This window comes from Stegastes partitus, unplaced genomic scaffold, assembly GCF_000690725.1.
Source record: "Stegastes partitus isolate 25-593 unplaced genomic scaffold, Stegastes_partitus-1.0.2 Scaffold7, whole genome shotgun sequence".
Taxonomy (NCBI): domain Eukaryota; kingdom Metazoa; phylum Chordata; class Actinopteri; family Pomacentridae; genus Stegastes; species Stegastes partitus.
The window spans coordinates 479,900-506,848 of NW_007577738.1; the positions used below are offsets into that span (position 1 = coordinate 479,900).

General features: G+C 43.1%; 1 protein-coding gene across 1 annotated transcript in view; it reads right to left on the reverse strand.

Moving 5' to 3' along the window:
* lmo7a (LIM domain 7a) overlaps positions 1-26,949 on the reverse strand; it is a 49,664-nt gene that overhangs the window by 11,112 nt on the left and 11,603 nt on the right. Inside the window, exons 5-16 of the mRNA XM_008281951.1 lie at positions 23,711-23,817; positions 14,233-14,263; positions 13,034-13,147; positions 11,850-12,066; positions 10,963-11,212; positions 6,447-6,473; positions 5,561-5,675; positions 4,607-4,746; positions 3,516-4,200; positions 2,812-3,072; positions 2,375-2,489; positions 109-270 (exon numbers count right to left, since the gene is read on the reverse strand). Coding sequence (XP_008280173.1) covers positions 109-270; positions 2,375-2,489; positions 2,812-3,072; positions 3,516-4,200; positions 4,607-4,746; positions 5,561-5,675; positions 6,447-6,473; positions 10,963-11,212; positions 11,850-12,066; positions 13,034-13,147; positions 14,233-14,263; positions 23,711-23,817 — 2,224 coding nt within the window. The remainder of the gene's footprint in view (positions 1-108; positions 271-2,374; positions 2,490-2,811; positions 3,073-3,515; positions 4,201-4,606; positions 4,747-5,560; positions 5,676-6,446; positions 6,474-10,962; positions 11,213-11,849; positions 12,067-13,033; positions 13,148-14,232; positions 14,264-23,710; positions 23,818-26,949) is intronic.

The window sequence follows — 26,949 nt, forward strand, 5'->3', positions numbered from 1 at the left end:
AATGCAACTTTTAAAATGTTTCATTCACTTTCAATCTCTCGCTCTCACGCGAACAAACACACACACACACATGCACACACACACACACACACTGCCTAGATGACTCACTGTTCTGGCCGTGACGGCGGATATCCATGACCAGGCTGCCCTCCTGCAGAGCCTCCTCCATGTGGGACTTCCACTGTGTGTAGCTCATTTCTGCCACCTGCTGCCCGTTTACCATCAGCACCTCGTCCCCGACCTGGAGCCGGCACATCTCAGCTGGGCTGCCTGCAGGAGATGGAGGTCAAGAGGAGAATTTACTCTGATTCACCACTGTGGTGACTGTCACAACCTCTACAGCTAAAAAGATCAATGTTCTTGCCTAAGACAAGGATTGCTTTACTAATATTTTAATTTTACTCTAAAAAAAAACACACAGGCCTGACTTCATATTCATTTTATTGTCCCTAGCCTGAAGTGTTCACAGTTTAGTAATACAAGCGCATTTTTCCCATGCTTTTAGGTTTGCAGCCTGATGCATCTTCCTCAGAGCCTCTTGATGCAAACAAAAACAAAAGGCAATAACGTGACAGATTTTTTAGGTGTGAAATTGGTTTACTTACAGGTTACATTTGTAAGACATTTGTTTGTTTTTAACTCTATTATTTGAAATGGAATTTATGCACATATTTACCATATATTTTGTGTGACAGATAACAGTGCTGAGAGCAACTGAGAACTACAGTTTTTACACCGTATTATTTACACAGTTCAAACAAGGCTGTAGGCTGTAGTTTGTGGAGTACTAGAGCTGTGTTGTGTTCTAATGATAGATTTGATGGACGTCATAACCTTCATGAATGTAGAATGTACTGCTGATTTGTTATATTAGACTGAATTAGTTTCAGCTCAATGCAACTCTTCTTTATTATTATTTTATGACTTACATATATGAATATTGCCACAATTATGACTTTTTGCTGCGTGGCTATTGAGCCCAGAGCAATTTCTTTGTTTATTGCACCTGATGCATTTTTACTCAATGAGGACTCATTTTTCTCTGCAATGCAAGTTCGGTACCTCTATGAAAACAGTGCAACCACTGCTCGAAGTAGACAACTCAAAAATGTTCTTTTGTGCAGTATGACACAGTTACAATGGAATAAATCACTTATAAAAGAGAAAAACATGGATTGAATTTCTCTGATTGTTTATTTTACAATAATTAAAAAACCTGAAACCAAAACCAATACTGGAAATGTAATGGTGACTCTACATACTATACATGTTTACTTTTTAAATATTGTTTCCACACTTGTGCTATGTACACACAGCCTGCAGTTCAGCTGAATAGTGCCTGAATTGTTGTCATGTGACTGTTGATCTTCTCTGTTGCACCGAGGAACACAGGATTTTTTGTTTTTTACAGAAGGTTTGAGCCAGTGTTTTAACTTGGGCAAATTTTAACATGATATATATAGAATAAAGTGAATTTGATGAAATATCACAATTTTAAAGGTAATTTTCCCGACAGAACGTATTGCTGCTTTACGTTGTTTGGAATGGCTCTACAGTCTAGTGCAGTAAAGGCCTTTGCTGTGCTACATCAGTACTGTTGATGTTGGTTCTGCGAGGAACAACTTGCTGACTTTCTTGCTCCTGTTGTCATCTACAGTCTTTTGTTTGTCTGTCCTGTTTTTGCTTTTAGAAAATCTTGCTGAAAGGCTGGCAGTGGAAAAAATGCCAGGACGCTTACACTGGCACTTCTACAGACATGATGATTAATGAGGGTTGTCCTCATAAACAAAGAAATAAAACTGACAGGAAACAAAACAATGGCTGATTTGAAAAGGCTCAGGAAATACGCCATGACAAAGAATAAAGTTTGGCTTACATGAGCTGTGCTCTGAAACTGCTGTGACAAAGTTAGTGTTTATGTATTGCTGTGGGATGTAAGTGTTATGTATATATTCCTAATATACATGGCGTACTGTGATGTGCAGTTGGGGAATCTCAGTAGAAAGAGAGGCTCAGGCCCAGCAGATCTGACCCAGATAGAAGCTGCCCTACATAGGTCTGGCATCACCACTGCAATGGACTCAAAAACCTGCTGACAACCAAGCAGCAGTGTCTGACTGTAAAACATAAGAGAGTTCCTAATATCACTGCTGCACTGTATCTGTGAACACATCAGTCTGGATCAGTGAGAGTGACATACTGACATTACGTGCCTGATCTTTTTCCACTCGACTTATTCACTGGGAATGCTGCAGTTAAGGTTGCCTGTTTGACTGACTTGCCCACACTGTTTTGGAGTGTGAATAAAGTTCTGCTTGTACATTATAAATCCCTTTTGTTTGATGGGATTTCTCTCAAAAGTCTTCTTTGTTACCTGGCTGGATGGATGTGACACAAGCTCCTGTCGAGTCCCAGGCTGCCTGGAAGCCGAAGTCTCTGCTGCTGTTGGGCTTCTGGTTCAGGCTGATCCGCATCTCACAGTAGTTCCCCTAGAAACCAAACAACAGCACAGGTGAGTAGAGGTGTATTTCATGTGTACAAATACAGGGCTTACTTCCAATCACTCTGGCGAAGCATCAGCATGTCAAGTTGTGTGACCTGCTTTGGCAAGAAAGTCTTGTATTAATCATTTATGGCTCTTGATTAAATGCCAACCTGTTGCTGTACTTGAATTTCTCCAGTGCAGCACTCTATTATTTGTAAACAACTTTTCGATCACAAGAGCTAAAATTTGATGTAATTATGTGTTAGGTTTATTTTTCAATGCCAGAAAAGTTGATCCGTTGTGTCAGCAGAAGGAAAGTTGTCTACCTGGTTGGTTTCTTTGGCTGGAGCAGGACTGACGGGAGCTCCACTTTTAACCTGAGGAGGGACAGGTGAGACGCTCTGGGTAGAGGTGATGCTCTTTGCTGTGGTCTCCTCCTTCTCGTCCTCCTCCTCTTCGTCACTGCTGTGTGCTGAGCTGGAGTGAGTTTCATCCTCAGAGGTCATGAACTGGTGATAGCGGCTTGGCACTGATGACTTCTTAGGCACATCCACGTCACCGTTGATACGCTTGTTTGAGTCATCCATCTGTGGGGAATGATTGCAGCAAAATGTAAAAATGAACTTAGAAAAAAAACCATGGGACTGCTGATTACAAAATAATAAATTTCAATCTGGAAAAAAAGACCTTCAAATAGCTGGTAAATGAATTATTTTTAAATGTGTGTGAAACAAATATTCACACAATCTTCCCCTGACATGCAGACGTAACTGTGCAACAGTAATGAATCTGAAGGAGGCTGAAAATAGCAGCTCTGGTAGTTGAGTTAGCATTATAAAAACACTGGCTTCATCCATTATTCACACTGTAATCAGATCGGACTCATGGGTAACAAGCAAAACAATTTACCCGAACAACATTAAAGAAAAGATTTCTAAAGACCAAACAAACAGCGTCTCATCCTGACCTCTAGGTGTCCTTGTGCTGCAAAGGTAGTTTGTGTTTAGTCGTAAAACCATCGAGTACTCACTGTAAAGGCTCTGGGAAGAGAGGTGATGCGGGAGGACTGGGTCCCGAAGGGCCTTGGCGTGACAACTGAGGTTAGACGTGCGCTATCCGATCTCTGGAAGCTCCTGGGGAGGGAGGCGGTAACCCGAGACACCCCGGGAGGCTTGGGTTCCATTGAGCTGAGTTGTGGTTGTTGTTTGTGCAGGGAGCCAGAGAAGGGGGCCTCCACCTCGCTCTGTGTGCCCGACAATGGGCGCCTCGGCTCGGGCACCTTTTGTAGAGAGTTAAAAGAGGAGACGACACTTGTGGTCTCTTCTTTCTTGGTCGTGCTGGTGTGTGCAGGGACTGGAGTCCTCTGCAAAGGTGCAGCTGGTGGAGACGGGGATCTGTCGAGTGCTCTGCGGCCAATTCGAGTGACGGTGGTCGTAGAGTCACTGCCTGCAGGACTGTCCACAACGACCTGAGAGGTGGGAGGGGAGGCGGCCCTGCCAGTAGCCTTGGAAGCAGCGGGGGGTTCGTCCTCTTTCAGAGAGGGCTCAGAGGGCTCCAAGGAATTGTAAGGAGTGTCAATAGTGTAGCTTCTGGCGGGGAGGGTTCGGGTTCGCGGGGACACAACAGGTTTCTCAAAAACGTCCTCGTCGTCGTCTAAGTAGGAGAAAGATCCAATACGACTGCCGATGCTGCTTTTTCCTTTACTTTTGCCTTCTCTGTGGGTGAACAGAGGAGGGGGAAGCGAATCGGACAGTGATGGTAAAATTGAAGATGAATGGAGGGAATGGAGAGACAAGGAGGAGAGCGGAAAGCAGGTTGGAAAGAGGAGGGCAGAGAGATGTGGGGCGAAAAAAAAAAGGGGGGAGGCAGGTTGCAAGACACGATTAAATTACACTTTCACACTGACCGAAGGCACAGTTAGAGACGCTCCTGCTCAAATACTCATGTAGTCTCTGTTTAACACCTCTTCTTTTATTATCTTAGCAAAGAATCCTCCTCTGAGGGTAAAAGTGGTGCATATCAGGAACAAATTCAACTAAGATCAGAAATTTAACATAGAAAATCTAGTCTACCCCTGCAATAATGCTTTAAAAGGACCCAATCAGGTGTGTTGTTCCTTACCTATCCTCTTGCATCTCCTTGAAGGTCTTAGACCTTCTGTTGCCTCCGTACGTAATCTGCTCTATCTTCTCCCTTTCCTCTTTCTTCTTCACTATATCAGAGTTGACACTGCGGCGCCGGTTCTTCCATTTGCTCAGGTCCTGCAGCAAAAGCAAACCTAGATCACCTCATGCATTTTATTTTATAACTGACCAGCTTAGATCTGAATAAAACAGACTGATTGTGTTGCAAAAACTAAGTGGACAGCTGAAGGGAGCGAAGTTGTGCAGGAGAGGGAAAGACAAAAAAGAGAAAGGGCTACATTTGAAGGTGTTCTATTTGTGTGCTTCAGGCTCCTCCCGGCTCACTTCCCCTGTGTATTGGGGACTGTGTGACCTAAATGCTGCTTTAAGACTCTATTATTTTGCCATGACACCAATCAGACTGCTGACGGGCACCACAGCCAGTCACGTAGACGTGGGTAACTTTTATTATTTTTTAACTTTTCTCACTAGAAATGTGTAACGGATCAGCGGTGGTTAAAATTGATGCAGAGGGGATGCTATAACTTCACCAGAGTTAATTTAAAATTGATTAAGCCTTTTCATCATCGGCTCTCTGGTTGATATCATACATCCATATTACATCATAGCATCATTCTGTATTATTTCTATTATTAGTAATTGCAGCTTCTTGCCAACACAGTGATTTGGAAATGAGGGCAGACCATAGCCAGAGGGCAGTGCTGCTCCAATCAGTGTCTGCCTGTCTTTGACTTCAACCAAAGCAGCTCTTTTTTCACCCTGTGGCCCTCAAACATAGATCATGTTCTCCCCTTTCACTTCAACCTTATCTATGCTGGAATCAAACTTCTTTCTGCTGGCTTGTCTCAACTCATATCCTATATAAAGACGGTGGGAAGCTGACAGATATCCTCAAGCATTAACATGCAGCACAATTATCAGTTCTACTCACATCCTGCCACTGATCCTCCGTCTCCTTAACTTGCTCACGATACTTCTGCAGCTCTTCATAGCGAATCTGCCGGGCGACGGTGGGTTCAACCAGGATATCGCTTGTTGATTTACTCCTGTGGAGGAGAAGAAAGTGGAATGAGCAGAAGAAGAGCATAAGCATCACAGTTAATATTGTCCTGTTTGCATATGCTGGCAAAACGCAAAAAAGAAAAAAAAATCAAAAATCCACCATTTAAACATGCACCATCTCTTACCACTGCGTCAAATAAGCTGTAGAAACAAAAACACCATTTAAAACTCAAAAAAATGCCACCTTCTCACCCATCTGTTTGGCATTTATGCTGAAAATAAACTGTGTTACATGTTTAATCTGCAAGAAGTGTTAGTTCGCGTACACAGCACACGGGTCGACCACAAAAACTGTGGAGGGACGTAAGCTCAGCGGGTTAGTAAAATATGTCACAATTCCCCCATCATGCAAAAGTCTTTTGAAGTTCCTATCTTATGGAAAAACTGTTTTGACTTACCTGTAAAGATTTACACATGTCTCATATTGCTATCAGAGTTCTGAGACCGCTGCACAGTCATGACTCTCACTGGGACACACTGCAGTTTAGCTAGATGACCCAGCATATTGCTTTTGCATTGCCGTGTATTTCACTTTGTTGCTTTGTCAATAGAGCTTTGTGGAGCAGAGACCCCCCCCTCTACCCACCTCACCCTGAACTTGGCCCACTGCCATACAATACTCAATGTTGTGTGTCAGCATTTAGCAGCTAGAGAGTGAGAACAGCAGCACAAAAGCAGGAGGCAGCAGGGTGCGACCGTAAGAGGCCAGAGCAAATGCAAACGTGCCACATTCCTGGGAGCCCATATCAACTCACCCGTCGATACTCTCGCTGTGGTGCTGTCTAGGAAACCAGAGAGAACCACAGACAACAAAGTCACATTTCTGCAGGTCGGTGTTTTACAGTGAGTGTGAGAGATCTGGTCATGAGCTTGAAGCCAATTAGCAACTCTTAGACCAACTCATCTGCAGCTGGGGGGCCTCAAATGTATGCAGACCCAACAAGAATGTGACTCTTCTCTTCTTCACTATATACACTGAACAGATTAAGGTGTGTACAGTAGGATTACAGTACAGTATCACATTTCCATATCCTGACATTTGGCTGCAGAGGTGTGCAGACATGTATCTTTCCCTAAACAATGCTGCCTTTCTGGAGAGTCCAACATGATGTCACTGGAAACATGACTTTACATATGGGAGCGAAGTAAATCCAGATGGGCTTGACTCAGGTTAAATGGTTGCTTTGTGTGTGCTTTTGTGTGTCTGTTCATGTGCAAACACTGCGGTGTAGATTTGTGTTCAAGTTACTATGGAATCCACAAGTCACATCTTCTTTCAGAGCTGTGGGGAATTTCTACACTCTTTCATGTCGGCACAGCAGACAAGACTACATTTCGCGGCCCTGCTCGGTGCGCTCAGAGGGTTCAGGATGTTATGTTTGGACATTTCTTAGGCTTGAACATTTCCACACTCTCGTGCTGCTGAACTTTGAATTTTACATGTTTGCGTAAAGTTCTTTTTGCCGAGGAAAACATCACTGACTCGGGTCAGATCTGTGTTGCTGCAGATGCGAGGTGAAGACTACACACAGTCAGTTCAACGCAATCCATCACAAGATCATGAAGTTTCTTTTTTTTTAATCTTTATTATGCATAAATATTTCTTTCATTCACAGGCAAACTCGGTCTGAGGAAAAGAAAAGTGAAGCTAAAATGCAGAATCTGGGTCTGTTCTGCACATGATCTACCAGTCCATTTTGGTCAAAAAATGCTGTTCTGCTCATAAATCAAACCTCAAAAAACACAGCAGTTGGTTTATTGCGCAATCTGGACATCCACGCTGCATTTACATACCATGTGCTTGTGAAGTCAAACGTACCATATTTTCACCATATGGACAGAAAACCATGAAGAATTTCCCTAGTTTTTTTTTTTTTGCTGACTGGGAGCACTTTTTAGTTTTTTCAAATTCTGAGGCAACAACAAACATTTCACACAATAAAAGTTCTGAGCTGTTGCTGTCGTGAATTTAGCCACATTTCGGTCTTTATGGTTTGTGTCAAAATACTCATCACAGATCCAGTGAATCTAAAGGCACCTATTTGTTTTCAGAAAAAGGTCCCAACAAGATAAAATTCTAAATTCTTACTGTGGGAACCCTGAACTAATCCTCAGTCAGATGAGAGAAATTGTATATCAAACAGACAACATTTAAGGACTGAAATGTTACAGAAACAATGAGAAGACAAAAACAGAAGAAAAAGTGAGAAGAACCCGACGGGCGCTCTTACATCAATTTGTTTCTACAGTTTCAGAGCAGCCAACCTCTCCACTAAAAGCTTTTTCTTATATCGTAACTGACTGGCTTCCCTAATCGCCTGCCACCTCTGCAGGTCTCCTTCGCTGCAGGAAGATGGCACTGAGGGAGTCACCTGATGGGTTGACAGGCCTTTCTGCGAGCTCTGAATCTGATCAGAACAAACTCCGAGCTTCCGAATTAGCATGTCATCTGTTTTAGGATGTGCCTCCTTCTCCACTTGATTAGTTTTTGCTGCTTCCTGACTCAGAGGACATGGCGGACAGAGGAGTCGGGCCTTGAGCTCAGGAGGCAGGGCCCACGGCTCTGGGATGGGCATTGGGGCATAGTTGTCGGGAGCTCCTGAGAGCAGCCGTTGTTGCTGGGTTTTCTCCTTTCGATACACCACATCGTCCTGCTCAATGTCAGGGAAATCAATTTCCTCAGTTCCTTCACGGCTACGTTGCTGGGTGACAATATTGAGTTGGGGCTCAGATGTGTAGAGTCGACGGTTGCCAGACAGCTGAGTCTTCATCATGGCCAGGTCTGTGTTGGACTGGAAAGCCAGAGTTCGCCTAGCAAACATGTCATCATTCTCCAAATCAGGGCAAATGCTTTCATAATCAAAAGGGTCTGGGGGCTCCCGGGGGTCTTGGCGCCCCAGGAGGGGCCACCTCTGACATTTGACCAGTCTGGGACCCGAGGCGGGGTCCACAGGGGGAAACACCAGTGGGGGGGTCTCTAAGAGAGAGGACTGTATCTTTGGAAGCTGTGGGGGAGTGTTTGGTTGGACATGAAGACTGCAGGGTGGGCAGAAAGAGAGAAAAAGGACAGAGAAGTGATGAGTGCATGCATGTGAACTGGATCAAAGAGCAAGAAAAGGAGGAAGAGATACAAGAAGCAGTGATGATATTTGATTCAAAATATTTGATCAAATGAGGAATTTACATTCACGCTGTTCTGGAATAAAATTACGACGCTAGTTGCTATGAAAAAGGTAAACACTGAGTTTACACTCGAATAGGCTGCAATAAAAATAGGACACAGCCTATTTTCTGCTAAGGTCAATGCAAGCAAACTGTTTTATGACGCATGTTAGGGGCAGCTCCAGTAGCTTGATTGTGTATTTTATCATTAGTGTATTAGAAAGCAGCTCATCGATTCTATTTTGTTTCTATAAAATCCAGACGCTCTAAAACATTCCTGCATCGTCACAATCATGCAGCTGTATCGACCTTTTCCCCACAACGAGGGTGGTTTGAGCCGAGGCCTCGTGTGAGTGGGAATGAGAGGGAGATGGGCCGGAGGGAGAGGGGGCGGAAGAGAGCCAGGGACTGGTGTCACAGTCCGAATCATCTGACGAAGAGCCCGACTTCTTATGGCTACAGCCGAAGGACAGCAGGATGGGCGAAGGGGAAGGTAAGAGAGGAAAGATAGGAGGCGGTGGAGAGCAGGAAAAGAGAGAGAAGCGTAAGTGGGAGGGTACCATACAATCACAACATTATACTCTAAAAAGGTGAAACTGGCATGCAAATTTTTAAGGATAGCAAAATCAAGTGAAAAATGAATGTGCAAGAGTTTAAATTAATTCTACAGAATTAGTACAAGCGTGTCTGGAAGTATACAAAGGGAAGAGGGCTATGTGTATATGTGTCTTCCATCTCATGCTCTATTTTGATGCCCTCACACACCTGAAGCCTTGCATCTTCTTGTACCAGGGTCTCCTCTGGGAGCCCAGTTTGATCTTCTGTATGTGAACGTCTTCTTCGGGCGTCCAGAACTTTGGTAAGAACTTGTCGTAAGATACGTTGGTCACAGGCTGAGGTTTGATGCCCATCTTGCGGGCATAGAGATCATCCTGGATGGGGTCGGCATAGCCCACCTCATCATCCTCATCCTCCGAGTCATCGTATATCTCCCCGAACAGGCTGTCTGTGGACACGTTTCGGCGGTGGTCCACCCTCACGGAGCCGTGCTTGGGGGGCTGCTTTTCCCCTCTGTTGATGCCACTGCTGCTCAAGAGAGACAGCCAACCAACAAGTGTCAAAAGAGCAGCAATGCGGCACACCAGTCACGCAAGAACGAGCATATTCCTCGAGCACAACAACCTCAAATGAGATGACGCAAGGATTAGCAAAACCAACGCAAGCTCAAAACCAAACTGAGGAAAAAATTGATTTGAGACATTATGTTGCCAACTCAAATCACTCCTCCAAGCTCATGAAACTCAGGAGCGGCAAATATGGACGTGCTGCAGCGAAAATCTTAAAATAATTCAAACAAAAACCAACAAACGCAAGACTCTGAAGCAGTGTTAGAGGCAGCGCACTATGCCCAAAGACGTTGCTCATGGTTACGATGAACCATGCAAACTCAGGGTAAGAGAAGCATTCTAGTCGGCTCTCATCAGGCAGGCACATCAAAGTCACACTGTAGCTTCATGTTCTCTGACCTGAGGCAGGTCACATTTTGTTGAGGGACAACATTGGGAGTCATAGTGACCTTGGGCCAGGGGCCGCCTCTAGACCCAGCCACTCTCCCCCCCGTCACGGGACTGATGGGCACAGCGAAGTTGGTGGGAGGAGCTGGGGAGGGGCTGTGGAAGCGTCTGCTGGCCAGGTCATCTAGAACAAGATCGGGGTCCGGTCGGTCTGCGTCCGAGTCACTGCCGCTTTCATACTCGTAGGCCCACTGGAGACGAGCTGTCGGCAAGGTATTCTCGGATACTTGACTGTCGCCGTAGCGGTCAGACGAAATCCTTGTGTCACTGAGGTCATCATTCCACAGCAAAAATGTAACACAACACCATTGACCATCCGCACACAACACATTTGTGAGAGAGGAGAAAGTCAACAACAGCCACCACGTAAAACTTCCGGCATTTGAAGCAGGAGTTTAGGTAAGAAACCCTGCACTCCTAGATCACCTTTTGTTACATTACTTATAAACAAGGAATAGGAGGAATAATAGCTCTATGAGAATTAACCAAGATGAGATTTTAAACAGGTCAATACAAGCACTGATTGTTAAAGTACCTGGTGAGTGTGCTTTCATCCTCTTCATAACTGGGGTTGGCCCAGCTGCGCCGGTTGTCCTCATTGCGTTCGGCCCGTTTCTTCCTCAGCGGAGCAGGCACGTAGCCGGAAGGTTTGTCTTTAGTGGGCAGGAACTGGTTAAACTGGGTGCTGGCTTTAGGTGTGATGACTACAGACCGGCGGTAACTGACAGAGTCCTTGTTCTCAGCCATCTTGAAGACAGAGTCTGCCTCAGTGTCACTGCAACAACCTGGACCATGAACAGGAGGAAACAAACAGGTGCAAGACAAGGGATGAGGGGAAGGAAACAAATGGAAAAAGGGATGTGAGGATAGAAAAAAGAGTCAGGGGGTGTGTTGTATGTTCTGGCGGGACTTTGGAGGACTAACAGAGGGGTGCAGGGTGGGGAACGGAGGCCTCCTCATTTACAAGCTGGTGTGGACGGCTGTGGAATGTCTCACTGTCCTCTGCTGCTCTGAGATCACTTTCCCCTCAAAAGCATACAAGATCCCAGGCAAGCATTGATAAATCTCTGCTTTCTCTGGGATTTAGGTGAATTTTATTGAAAGTATTCACTTTCAAAAGCATACCACTAGATGGCAATAGGCATTTGTTTTCACAAATGGGGAGTCAACTTTCTGGCTCCGATGCAGCGTGTCTTCCCTGTTCACAAATATTTGAAGTTTAAACAGACGAACTGGCTGATAAATATTCATGCGGAGACTCAATTTGAGAAAGTTTAAACAAACTGCTGCTAACTGTGAGAGTCAATCTCAAATAATACACACTGTGGTGCCATAAACTCAGCTTTAGTGAGTATAAAGGGATTTAAATATGATGTGACAGCATCTGAAAGTGTGCCTGTAGATTGGAATGACATCTCCTACCCTCGCTGCTGCCTTTAAGGGTGGCGTCAGATGAGATGCTGTGTGGTCGCGAGCCCAACGAGTCCAAGCTGTCCAGGGAGTCGTCTCTCCTGTGTCCTCCTCCTCCTCCTCCTCCTCCTCTCAGATGGTAAAGCTCCTCTCGCTCCGAGTACCAACTATCTCCAAAACCGCTGTCTCTGACGTTGCTACCTTTCTGACCGGACGATTCCTGCAGAGCCTTTCATAGACACAAACAGTCACACGTTGAGATAGCAGGGTGCCAGTTACAATATTTAGCTCCACTGTGTGTGTGGTGAGATCTCCCAGGTGGAGTGTGAAGTCTGCGTTGTCTGGCCTCTCAAATCTTGCAGACTGACTTAGAGTAAACACACCCTTCCATACCATCTATAAGCGGTGATGTGTGGTTCAGCTTAAATGGAATAACCTCATTGTTGTCTCTTCTTTGCCATCTCTGTCAAAACAAACTGTGCCATGATCCACACACCCTTGATGACTGTGTTTACTGTATGAGAAGAATGTCATTGCACATAAACACACAAGCAAGCCCCGGAGCCTCTTTAACCAGAATGGCTACAAACAAGCAAAAACCTGTCAGCCACTTTAGAAAGAAAACGATTTTCAGTCCTGTAATCTGCCGAATCCTACCAGACAATACAAGTCCACAAACTAAACCCAGCCTACTGAACTTGGATTATCGTGGCTAAACGTACAAAATGTGCTTGTAACCAACTGCTATTACTGCAAATCCCTGTAGTCAGTCGAATTACAGAGGCCTCGCACACCACCTATAAATCTATGTGAAAGACAAGTGCCAAATTCAACACTGGCATAAGCAAGGGGGAGGAAACGGGGCTTCTTCAAGAAAAGAAGTGGCTATTTTCACATGTCAACTATGCGAACATGTGCACTGTGCTGTAAACAAGATTAAAATAGCTGAGTCAAGGGGTCGGGTCATTCATGACTTAACGTAGCTTTGGTTTTAGCAGCCAATAACCTGTGGCCCCTCAGCCTATCACAGTCATTCTTCTACACATAGTCGACATACCAGGGAGGATACCGAAGTGTACTGCGCAGCGGCTGTAAAAGAGGATTTCAATCATGCTATTTCGGGATTTCCACAAGAAAAAAAAAAAGCTTTTGTTTCATAACAGCATGAAATTATTCTCCACTTAAGAGGAATTTACCTTGTACAGCGCTGTGCCTAGTAATCCCTCAAACGCCTTTAAATTCAGGTAAGGTCCATCATAGGAACGGTCACACTGAGCTCTTCTACCCAGCCAGTAAATGGTGATCAATACCTGGAGGGAAAAAAAATCATAATCAGGTCATACGTCGGTGAAATTTTGAAATTAATTATTACCATCAGGAAAAATATATCAGGTTATAGCTGTACCTTGGCCCTCACTGATGAACATACAATGCAGTGCTACAGCAGGTGATTGTTATGATAGTCCTGCTCTGACTGAGGGTGCCATGCTCTTGTTTCCAGGCTCATCCAGAATACTCTGCTGCTGTTTGTGTGCGCATTATTAGGCTGCACAGGTAAATATAGTGCACTATAGCAAACAAACATCACTGCATGGACAGTTCTGAACCCCTATGGCGCATGATGCAGTTCAAACTGACACATCAGCGCTTTGGCTTTATGTGATGCAAGTTAGAAAATTATTATTGCTGCCGTTGGAACATACGACATACATACAAATTAGATTATTGAATAATACCATATGTGTGGGACAAACATCCCCTCAAAAAAGAGTCAGTAAGACACCTAAATGTTCTAATTTTGTGGCACAAAGCCTATAACTGTAAACTTTTATATATATTTTTCATTATACGTAAATAACAATCACCCAAAATACAAAACATGCGGAGATTATTTGACTCTTCTTTTCCCTTGAATTCACTTTGTAGATACAAATACTGTGTGTTGGAACAGTTTTATTGGCAAAGCAACCCAAACGAAATTCAATGCAGGAGTAGCACACCTGTTTCCTCTTACGAGCTAATACCTCACCGAACTTATAAATAAATCCTTGTGATCTCTGGATGTAAGATGATGACTACGTAATGCTCTCAGTGTGAATCTGGTGGGAAAACTGTGCGGCATGCCCCTTTTGTCCCATCAATTTCTTTAGTGTAATGTTGGCACAAATGTCCCTAAAATATTTGTGAATAATAAAGTTATAAACACAATTGTTAATGTGTGTTAATGCCACATGTTCAATTGCTGTATGTAAAAGTGTTACTGTGGCAATGGTACAAAATGTTCCAGTGACTACAATTACTGTAAAATTAAGGCGTTCTGCTCCACAAATTATACTTCATGGTTCATTATTGCTGAATGACAGGCCAACAAATCCATATCTCAGAAAACACTCACATTTTTCAGCCTCCTGTTGGTCTCTTGATGCCTGCGAGAAAAAGGGCAGAAAAGAGGGGTGTTTGTGTATGAGAGAAAATGACAATAAAAGAACAGAGGGCATCGTTGTTGGGTCTATGTGTTGGGCAGTGAAAGAGCTGGAAACTGGGAGCACAATCCAGACTACTGCCAGCCCTTCACTCACTCTCACACGCAACACAAAGGCTACGAGGAAAAACAAACACACATTTCTCACAGCGAGCCATAAAGAAAGTGTTGGGATTTAACAGCTGTCGCATCTGTGCAAGTCATTTTAGGCTAATCGCATTATCAAGCGATTGCAAAAGCACTTTGGGACACAAATGGCTTCTTATTTATGATCTCAAATAATGATAAAACTGCTCATTTAAAACCAAACAAGGCTCTGCTGTGGGAGCAATAAAGCTTCAAACAGCTACCAAAGGTCATAGAGGATTTCAGTCATATTTCGGGGGGTTTGACAGTTGACCTGGCAGTCATTAAATCACTTTCCCAGGAAAATGTCAGCTCCTGTGAAACCAAACAAAGCTCAACAGTCTCAACCTGCAGGCCTAATAAAACCCACCTCTTAGGTACATTGTGTACCTGTCACCCAGTATGACTGTACCGTCCACCTGGAGATGTCAGTAAACAGTGATAAGCCACAGTACATACAGTTACCATAATGGTGACACATGAAGATTTACAGTCGGCTTTACATCCCCTCTGCATGCTGCACATTCCTGCTATCATGTGGTAATACAATAGCCACGCATGCTTTTCTCCACACATGAGAAGTTGGATTTCTTACAGGTTCATTCCTAGCATGCAATGAAACCAATAAATCTGCTGAGACTGCAATGCATGCATGGCGCTGGCACCTAAGATTGCTGTCTGTCAATTGGACATATTGAGACGCCTATAGGCTGTTTGGTTCGAGGGGAGGAATCAAAGCAAGGACGTATACTTAAACACATAATTTCTGTTCTTTAAGAGCAGAGATACTGCAAAGGACAACTGAACTGTCCAGTGCAGCAGTAAGTCGCAAAAGTAACTAAATACATCTACTCAAATACACTTTTAAAGGTAATTGTGCTTTACTTGAACAGAAAAATACTGCGTTTTTATCTAAGTACAACAGTTACCTTTGAGATTAAGAGTGTCTATTTAGGGAACCTCATCAAATTTTAAATATCTTGAGGGCGTCTTCCCCTCTGAAGTTGTTAGATGGGTTCATTACAAAAACTATTTGAGGCCCGAAAAAGGCAGAAAGATCCAATGTTTTACAAAAACAAGCAACAGCTAGAGAACAATTTGAAAATGAATTCAAGTGTATGCAGCAGAACTTTGTGTTTTTTCTTCTTTTCTGCCAAATTAATCATCTTACAAACGCTCTGATTTATCTTGAGAAATGTAAGCTGTGTATCACCTTAGCTCTATTTTTGCTTTCTTCAAACACCTAAGGGAAACATCTGACTCTTTAGGTTCTGATTGTTCCACTATGTTCCCCAACTAGTCATTAACTGTATCTATCGGCTGTTTGGTGCTCAGTAGGTCCAGCAAAGTGGCTTTTTTAAAGAGCTTTTCTATGAAAAAAAACTGCCTTCTGGGATTTCAAATGTGCTGTGAGTGTTGTGAGAGTAAACCAAAATAGCAAAGTTGTGGGCCTTTCAGCTGCATAATGAGCTGACACTGTCATTTGAGATGTTGTTATTCTAAAAATGTTGTGTATCTGAGCACCTATGAGAAGGATCTGAGCACTCTCTCCTCCGCTGAAAGCATTTAACTGGATGGGAAGCAGATCAGCTTTCCCACCAGTATGCGTCATCTAACACCAGGGGCTTCCAACATGTTAATTCGCCAACGATGAAAACTCAAATGGACGTTTACCAATTTGGCACCAAGCAAATTTATGGGCCCAATAAAAGAGGCAGTAGAAGAAAAAAAAAAGCCCTGTCTTGTGTGGCTTGGAGCGCAGTCACAAAGTGGTTTCCAAAAAGGAGCTGTATACCAAATCTACCAGCACACCCCTTCTCGTAATGCTCATTTACGGCTGGTGGTAATAGCTGAACAGAAGAGAAGATAAAAGGGGCTTTTTTTCCCAGTTCTTTGGAGCCTCAGGACTTTTCTGTAGCCTGTTAGAATCAGCTGAGTGCTCATATGATTGAGCACAACATCAGCGGCAAAACGTCATTGGAGTCTGATGCACACAAGTTGTATACAGAGAGTACAAGCTCGGAATAGATTCTCTCAACTAGTGTTGTCTGTTTAGATATCAGAACCACAACAGGATTATTTTTATGTGCTGATGGGAGAGGGAAACCATTTGAGTCTATGTGTCTTGCATACGTGCAAGTAATGAAGGAGCACAAAATTGGTCCTAAAAGCAGTGCACTTCACTGTTTACATTTCTAAAAAAATATAATAATTCTTCCGATCTTATGAAAATATATCGGTCTACCTTAGATTTAGCGGGATTGATCTATATGTTGTTTGATATGTGTCAATATTTTTACATCTTCATACAGAAAAAGATGCCTGAGATAAGTGAAGAATATTATCATTTTCCACCTGAGCAGCTTCAACTCTTGTTTACAATACTACAAGCATTCTGCAGCACATGTAGAAGAGCAGTGGAGGCGTGGAGTCAAGCAATGTCTTTGCGTTAATTTGTTGACTGGTTTTTGAAATACGTTAGTATACAGATATTGAACAATCCTCCTATTGTTTTATCTTTTCAACACTAGATGTATATGCTAACATAACACCAATATATCGAAATCAGAACTCCATAAAAATTAGCTCCCAAAAATCCGGTATCAGTTGGGCTTTGGTTTCATGTTCTTCTTATGCTTGTTTACTTATGCTGCAGGTCTAAAGAGCTTGTTCAGGAAGTACAATAGGACAGTTCAGGGTCCTTAAAACAGCAGATTAACAATGTATACGTGCTATACAATAAGTAAACAAAGCGCTGACAGGAAATCTTCCAGCCAGAGACACTTATAGGATGCTGCTATCACTTCCACAAGCCATAGTTTTCAGCCACAAGCCTCAACTGCTACATGTTTACACAGACTTTCACACCGCTACACTCTTGCTGGGGTCAAACAATGAGAGAAGACCAATCCATCATCAGCTCGAGACATCCTCCTTCTGCGATCTCCCAGCGGAAATGCAAAGATACCAGAGACTATACTTGTGCAAGTCAGCCACTTCTTCTAGACAATCATGGGAAAAATCCAAAAACAAGCCGCCTATTCAAAATCAGTTGCATAAGATGTACTTACTATAATTATTACAAACAAAACAAAACCATAATTTGCTAACACAAGAGGTTTCTGACTGTGCAATGCTATTTTTTGCCAAACTTTCAATTAATTTGATTTGACTTGAAGGAGCTGAATAGTGTGTTCTGCCAATACAAATCAGAGGCCGAAAGAAACACACACAAACTGGAGAAACGTATTCACATCCTAGACAAATAGACAAACTTACTAACAGAGACCATGGTAAATGAATCTTTCCAATTCAATCGCTTCCCTGTGCTGTAACCAAAGTAGAATGATGTGTTAAGATCTACAACAAGATTATCAACTATCTGCAGGTGAAGGCTGCACAAGGACAGACCTGAAACTAACTGTGGTCTCAGTTCTTTTGGTAGCCAATAACAACATCAAATCAGCTCAGCTTCTTTGAGACAATAATATCAAAAAGACAAACTGACCGGCAAAGCTTTAAATGAACAGATGTGTATATAATCAGAATCCTACCTCTGTAACGAAGATCACTTACTGTGCCACAATCCGTAACACCACATCCTTCATTTACATTCTTTCACTGTGATTAAATTCTTTGAATTCAGACAGACACCCTGAACTGAAAAAAACTTCGACACGAGAAAGACTTTGTCAGCTGTGGGTGAGACAGTGTCGGACATCATTGTGTCGCATTTATGAGAGACACTGCAGCCTCTGTGAGCAAGGAAACAGGGTGAGGCTGGCATTTCTCTCTCCGAGTCAACTACAGAGCACAAATATAACCCTTGTGTTGCCCTTTTACAGCCAGGGCCGTGTCCGCGCTGTAGAAACTTTTATTGGCCGTTCAGCATCATCACAAGTTTGGTTTCACAATCTGCCCACAGTTCACACATCACTGTGACAAAAAGTGCCATATATTAAACCATGAAACCGGAATGCCCACTGCCAGCTCAGCGAACCACACCCGAAATACTAACATACAACGGCAACGCATTTGTCTCTTTTGCCCGTAACTTATTAATACTAACCGGTCATTTTAATCTAGTTAAATAACAGCACACGCTCAGCATGGGGTACAATATACACTGGTCTTGAATAAATTCTGATAACATGCTGTGTAGTCTGTACAAATTTGTCTGGGAAACAACACATTCCTTCAGGTAGTTCAAACATTTGGTTTGATCTACAGCCAGGGATGCTATTGCATAATCCAAATCATGCAATCAAACTGAACAGCCACTCCTTGTACCTATTGTTCAGAATGAGATACTGACATTCTTTTAAAGGACAATAATTTTGATGTTACTGCCAATCTTGTGCAGTTTCCTTTTTTGGTTTGAAGAGCAGTTAGACCTTGTCAATAATTTGCTTAATCAAACAGTGGAAAAGAATGAGACTTTGGACCCCTCTCTGTGGGGGATATGCTCTGAGAGCAACTGGAGGTCACAGAGCACAAACTGGACCAATAGCCACATGTTCCCTACTTCAGCAGAAGTCAGTAATGCCACAGCGTAGGCGTTGTCTAATCAGCAAATTATTCAAAAAGGTAGTCGTGCACAGTACGTATTAGCAGCAAAATATACTTTAATCATGCAAGAAGTGATCCTTTTAGTCACTTGGGGGTTGTGGGAACAAGTTGTTTATGAATACATTAATATATCTTGGTAGCAATTTATTTATTTATTTATTTTTTTTAATTGAACAATTTTATTGCTCATTTAGTCCAACATGTACACCCCTTTAGCTTTGTTTTTGGTCTCTACCAACATTTGCGAGAGATGGGCGACAAATTAAAGTAAAAACCTGAACTTTTCATCCCTACAGTGAAACATTCTGGTGGCTGTTATACTGTGAGGAGCATTTTGCTGACATGGTTTGGGTCCACTTGTCCCCTCAGAGGGCAGGGTTTCTACAAATCAATATAAAGTTGCTTTGAGTGATCACCTTTATCCTATGGAGAAACATTTCTGGTGGTCCTGGTGGGAAAGGTCATGTTGAGGATGATAAGCCCCCATCTATGTGGCATAAGGGGTCATTAAATGGTTTGATAAGTATGACAGTGACATGAATTATATGCTATGGCCTTCACAGTCACCAGAACTCAACAACACTGAACAACTTTAGGATATTTTGGACCACGGTGGTGGCGTTCTCTACCATCATCATCAAAATACCAAATTAGGAATAATCTTTAGATTTATAGAACCAATGCCAAGGTGTGCTAAAGCTATTCTGGTTGCACATGGTGGCCAAACACCTTTCTCAGACACTTTATGTTTCATTTTTCTTTAATTTCTCATCCATTATATGGCTTTATTGCTGCTAAATGCTGCAGTATGTTCACCAGCTCCTTGCTATCTGAGTCTGGTTGCTGTTTGGTGTGGAGCAGGTAGTGTGCAGTGGGGTTTTTAGATCTATTTTTCGGAAAATAGCTGCTTGCTGTGGCTGATAACTGCATTAAGAGAGTTGAGAGTGAACCTAAATAGTAAAGTTTCAGGCTGGGCAGCTCAACAATGAGCTGAAACTCACTGTACATCTGTGTAAAGTTCGGAGGACCTGCAGATTTCAGTGATAATTCTCTGTAGATTCATCACTTAGGTGTAGTGGAGCAGGAATATAAAGAGGAATAAAATGGGTATACTTAAGTAAAGTTTAAATAGCATGACTTGTCATTAAATTCAGAGCGTGAATAAATGTCCTCGGTTACTTTGCACCACTGCCTGTGGCTTGTTCTGTACGGCATCTGACTTTTACAACATCTACAGTACATAAACCCTTAATTGCCACATCAGATGTGCTTTAATTCATCTTAAACTAAGACAGATAGTAGGTATGAGGAATATGAAACTAAGGATCATGCAGCTGACACGATGCAAGAAACTGAATAAGAGAGCTCAAGTACAGTCAAACGCCACAGTGTATTATGTTACAATAACACGGCACACTGTAATTTCCACTGGCTACACCAGATGTCCCATTTAAGAGTTAGCTCTGTGACAAATGGCAGTTGTTAAAAAATTCATAGAGGTCAAGTGTAAAGTAATCAGCTGGCATTTATGGTTATTAGGGAAAACCTGGCATGTGCGGGTCTTTTCCTGTGTGTCAGCTCAGAGTTGTGGTTCTCGTCCAGCCTGGAGTCCAGGCAGCCGAGTTTCCAAGTTGCAGCTGAGGGTCTACAGGAGGTGGCTGAAGTTGAATAGAGCATTTTTAGACATAATGATTCATTTGCAGCACTCTAATGCCTTCATTTCCTGGCCAGCTGTTTGAATCTGACAGAGTTGGTCTAAAATACGTGTGAATCATAGTCTCCAGTGATGAATCAGATTGAGCCTGGTCAGTGTTACACCCTAAGGTATTTAAAACGTGGTTGCACTTGGTTACAGTTCAACATGAGGATGAAGTGAGGAAATCTTCCGTAACACATCGCCCACGAGCTCACTGCTCCCTCTTATCAGACTGTATCACAACAGTTTGTCATGCCACATTGCAATTTTGACGCCAAATGTCTTTGTGAGCGATAAAGGTTTTTTTTTTTATCAGGAAAGGTTTCACAAGCAGCAATGCAGGGCTGCAAGTGGTGGTGAGGTCAATACTACCACAACTGCAGAGCTCAAAGGTCAGAGCAGACATTCAATAAGCTTTTATGGCCGTTGTAACACTGGTCTAGCATGAATTAAATTGTGTCCTCAGCACACGTTGCTTCAGTCAATATCTGACTGCAGCTTCATGTCAAGACACACCGGCCTTGTTAACGGCTATATTTTAAGTAAGACTGATCAATAAAATCTCAATCAGTGAGGCTTCTTTTCAATATAATACTGCTGCATCAGCTTCTGAAAAAACAAGGTTGAGACTGATGTTTCTACATTATTGAGTAAAATGTAAATTAGTTTCTACATTAATCAATTCATTGTTGGCCTATTAAAAGTCAGAAAAAGCTCTTTCATACAGGTTAGTGCAGCTATAAAAACAATTTTGGCAACTAATACACTCATTAAAGTATAAAAGCATACAGGATCAAACTTGAAAGGGAAGAAAGGGTGAAAAAAGACATGTGGCTGCTTATACATAAGGTTTTTAAAGCCCTTATGAAAAGCGCCGTGCAGCACTGACAGAATAACAACGTCGCTGCTGCTGAAACAGAGAACAGCGAAGCTGAGCAAAGCACCTGTCAGACTGGGTTTAAGGGAGTGGAGGTTGGACAAACACCAGGGGCAAAGACAGCTGATAGAGACGACTTTCTCTCTCTGGGTGGCTCATTTGCCTACAGGCTTCGATAAGCAACAGTGCAATAAAGCTATTGGTTGCCTGTCTGCAGCCATGTTTGGGATTTTCTTCTCATGTTGCTCTTTGTGTGCCATCCCTCTGTTTGAGTTACAAATATGGCAGCTGAGGACATACATTGTGTCCATTAACACGAATCCCTGCGCTTTTTTTTTGGTATCCTGTATGCATTCAAGAAAAAAAAAAACACTTGATGCATTTAAGATAAGATATGATATTTAATTCTTCAAAACTGACTCATTAATAGGAGCAGCTGCAGGTTCATCTATTGGCTATGTTAGTGTTCAGCAGCAACAATCGAAGACACAAAAACTATTGACGTCTTCATCTGGGTGAACCCCACACTCAAACTTTAACCTCACAAATATAAACACATAGGTGTACTCCGAAAACCACACGAGGAAGGGGAATGTACAACTATTAAAAGCTCCTCTGCCATGAGTCCTGATACCATTCCAATCAATCCTGCTTGTCAAAGTCACCCCAGGAGCTAAAAATAGGGCAGTGAGAGCACTTTGGCCAAACCGTAGGCTGCGGATGGACATGGAGGCAAACAAGCTCAGCTAGAGTATATTAAAGTGTTTTTTTTTGTGTGTGTGTGACAGAGTTAGTTTTCTTTCGATGTGAGTATAAGTATCATTTCCCCAACTTGTTGCGTCATACTGGAACAAGTCACTCCCCGCCTGTATCATAGTAAAAGGTTATGTAAGATGGGAAATGTCTGATAACACACGGGACCATCACAGTATTATCTTTATATTTATGACACCGAATCAGACATTTAGTGGATGACATGCATGAAGGCAGCCTATCTTCTGCTGTGTGGCGAGGGTGTGTCGCGATAAAAGGCAGACAGATTTGTTTATTTAGAGTCCATATTCCAGCTAATGCACAGCACATCTGCCGCCGTCTATGCCTGTGTGATGAATGTGGTTTCGACACTATCGTCAGTGAAGAATGTCTTGAGTGAATGATGGGAAAAGTGCTCTTAGAGTTTGTGACAAATTAAGTTCACAACACTAAGTGAAAAACAGAAAGAACAGAAGCTGGTTACACACTTTAAGGACATCGCCGTGAAATACTTTGCCACCTACAGTGATGCATTTGCTGTTCAGCGCTGATCTACTTCAAGTTTAACAACCTGCAGGCATTGCTGCTGAAGCACTTTTCTTTATGCTTGCGCAGCACAGGGCCGCACACCCACAGAGTGTGTCAGAGTGGATGGACTGTGCACTGCGCTCAGCCTCGCACCCTCCTGAAGGCACACCTGTGTGAAAACTGAACAGGTTGTTCAGCATACCGCATGCTTCTCTGGCGGGCACACAACTGACACAAAAGCAACTGTCTAAAACGAAAAAAAATAACAAACACTAAAGGAGTGTCGTGAAATTACACAATTTCTTTACCAACTATTGGAAAGACGTGTATTTAAAATCAATGGCCTGCATCTGTCAGTGGTCAGTTAACTTTAACGGCTCATATTTTGTGATTACTGTCATGATTTGGTAAATTTGCACCAAAGGGAAATGAATTAGATCAGATATGCTGTCATCAAATCAGACAGCCAAACACATTTTTTTGTTCCACTGGCTTTTTGTTTTCATCATCTGCTCCCGCCATCATAGTTTAATGAAACACACAGCACTGAACTCCAGCAAGCGTGTGCCAACAGAAGAATACATGCACACTGAAAATAGCGCTGACCTTTTTTAACTGCAGCTTGAATCATGCTTCACATGAGAGAACATGTGCTCTGCGATGCCGTAAAGTGTGTAAGTTACTTTTAAGCCTTTCTGTAAATGTTAATGGAAACATGAATAGAGTTGGTACAGTCAAAGAGGAGTTAAAGACAGGAGTTTTAAAAGAGGATCTCAACTCTGTGAAAGGCAAGGATGGGCATCAAACAACATTTTACAAGGCTCACAAGTTCAAAAACTTACTTGACTGTAACTCTTGTGGACAAGTCTTGAAGATCTCCGGGGTGAAAGAGCTGCGCTTCCTTTAGTCCGAGCTTCCCGCAGGCCTTGAGGAAGACGTTAAGGTTGTCCTGGATAAAGAACAAAAGCAGGGATGAGGGCTGTCCACCTTCAGAGGCAAAGAATAATCACTCAAGAATTTCTCTGGCAGGGACACAGCCTACAAATGATTGCTTCCAAAGTTCATATCACCAGGGAGCAGAAGCGGACAGGGAGGAGCATGTGTGTAGCAAATAAGAAGTGACCCGGTACAAAACACACACAAACACACATGCAGCAGCAGCAGCAGCGGCGGGGGTGGTAGTGGTGGTGGTGGTGGAGGAGGGGGGTGGAGACAGGAGAGGCTGCCCTGACAGGAGCTGAGTGACAGCAGCAGAGCTACCTGTGGGCCGGGTTAGGGTGGGGACAGAAAGCCAAACCAGGAACGATGACATCAGAGCTTTGCACAAGTCACACCCAACCGGCCATGCGAGTGCAAAAAGTGACGCACGCAGCAGCAACACTGCCTGCCACTGTCTCCTCCTTCTCACACCCTGAAACTGTCCCCTCCTCTCTCTCTCTCTGTCTCTCTCTCTCTGTCTCTCTCTCTTGTCTCTGCCAAGCCCTTTAACTCGAGAATACCTGTGGAATCTGTGGGGTGGTGGAGTATTTTGGAGACATTTTGGTTGCTACGAAACACGAGGTCGGGTGACAGAAACTGACAAATATTTCCCCTGAAGCGACTCAAGAGGACATGGGAGTGTTTCCTCCATCCACACCGCGTCAATCACTTTGCGTTGCATAAAGTTTATATGCAAGCGCATGATTTGCACAGATGTGTGAGTGTAACGCAAGACAGCGAAAATACATTTACGCCCCACCAATATACACACACATGCATTTCAAACAAATCCCAGACCACAGCAGCGCCATTCCTTTCCGCTGTTATGACTTTTCCAGTAGTAATCCCGACTGTCTTGTTTTGTAAGTCGGAGCTTCCCATTGGGACGGAGCTGCTTAAGAGGGTTTTGATGTAATCACACATGGTTTCAACATGGGCCGGAATAATTAAGGGGTAGCTCGTTCTATATTTAAATGGCAAACATGCTTATTAGCAAATGGTAGGAGAGAGAGCTGACCTCTGAGTGCAGGCGTCCCTCGCTAACAGCTTTTGCTTGTCCCCTGACTGCACTTGACTGAGCTCTACAGGTCACTTTGGGCGCATACAAGCTATCAATCAGTCTCCCACCTGCTGTACAGAAGCCCCGGAGTCACTCTTTATACATTATGACACAGTACAGAGTTTCCCCTCGTTGCTTTGTCTTCGTAATAGATTTCCTAATGTAATTTTCCAGACTGAATCCTTAGAACTGGATTGAGCAACTCACTTAATTACACAGAAACTACATGGGAAGCTTGTTGTCACACCTTCCTCTCTCCCATCATTTGTCCAGATGACATGTCTCACATGTACGTTTCAGTGAAACTAAATTTATGACCATGTATTTCAGTAAGAACAGCATGTACACGGTCGTAAATACCCAAGTTTACATGACATCTCGCTTGTTTTGGCTCACCTTCACATGTTGACTGACATGACCGCACAAACACAATTAACATTTGAGTACATTTAAGATTGGATTTTTATATTCTGAAGTGTTTCGTCCACATCTACTTTGAATTACATGTAATTAGCAAAAATAAATGTGCTTCATTGGCAATGTGTTTCATTGGTACATAGAGAAATATCTGGAAAAACTGCTCTTGGTGACTACAGCATTGCTCAACTAAAGTGATTAAGGTTAGGGAATAATGTTTTAATACATCTGTTTCATTGCACTTAACCAAATCTTTTACCATAATCCATAACATTTACTCAACCTTAAGGGCTTTTGTTGTCTAAATCTAACCACAGGCGGGTCTCAAGATGTGAAATGCCAGTGTAATCCAGGCAAATATATTTGCCACCACAACTTAATCGGGAATCTAATTTACAACTACATAAATGTCAAATCTATTCAGGTCATATGAGAAAAACAAACTTCAGTGTTTAATAGATGAGGGATCTCCCACCTTCAGGCCCCGGCTGTTGGAATTAAGACAAATATGACATCATAATTAACATCATTAGGTTAAGAAAAAAGTGGTTTCACTGTAAAGAGCATTACGAGCAAACTAAAAGCCCCTTAACAGTTGGTCCCAGAACATGCAGAGATAATGATGTCGAAGGAATGTTATGCTGACTTATGCCTGCACATAATCCTGCTAAATATGCTGTACCCATCCAGCAGCCTCTAATCCTCTCATGCAGACTTGAGGACCCTGATTTAAACACTTCACACCAAGAATTGGAAAGATTTGACTCTTCAGGTGTCTGATATAGTAGAAAAGGATCTCCGTCCTTACTGGTCACGTTGCGGTCACTCTATTTCTTTTCCTGCATTCTTCGTCTAAGATGGGCATACGCTACAATTACCCTTAACTGACCCCTGGCAAGCAAGAGCTATGGTTAAAATATCAGGCTACGCATTTTCAAATCCTGTGACAATAAACCGAAGAGGAAATGGAATACTTGAAATGCTGCCTCTCCTAAAACGGGCCCAATAAAGGGCCCTCCCATCCCAAAAGTCAGATCCAGTCATAACATGCACCCATACAACACAAACACAGTAACAAAACATGGTGAAATGCCTGTCATTGCACAGATGATTACACAGACATTTAGATGAGTTAAAGACACCCCCAGGGCCATTGAAACTGTCTGTTTATCTCCTCTCCCCCCTCCACCGTTACCTCAACTCACCAAGGAGTTGGTGTATGCAGGACCATCCAACAGCGTGCCAATTACCGTGTATTTATGGTGGGCAGAGGCCAACGGAGTCATCTTTAACCTCCCTCTGACTTCACTCCAGCCTCAAATCCAGGCCACTGTTCAGCCTCACCACACAACTTTCTGCCTTTTCTTTCCCAGCACCGGTAAAAACGGAGCCAGGCCTGAACTGGGGTGCCACGGCCCAAACCCACAGCTCACTGAGCGCTCAGCAACAGGCAGAGAAGTGTGCTGACATGAGAAACATTCCCTTGGACACAAGTGAAACCAAAGAATAGGCTCCGGGTCTGGAGCCAGTGTTGCTAAATATTCCGCAAAACCAGAGATTTACGGTTTTTTTTCTCCCTCCCCCTTCTCTTTTCCTTCCCTGGGCTTCTTATTTTGCCAGAGCTGG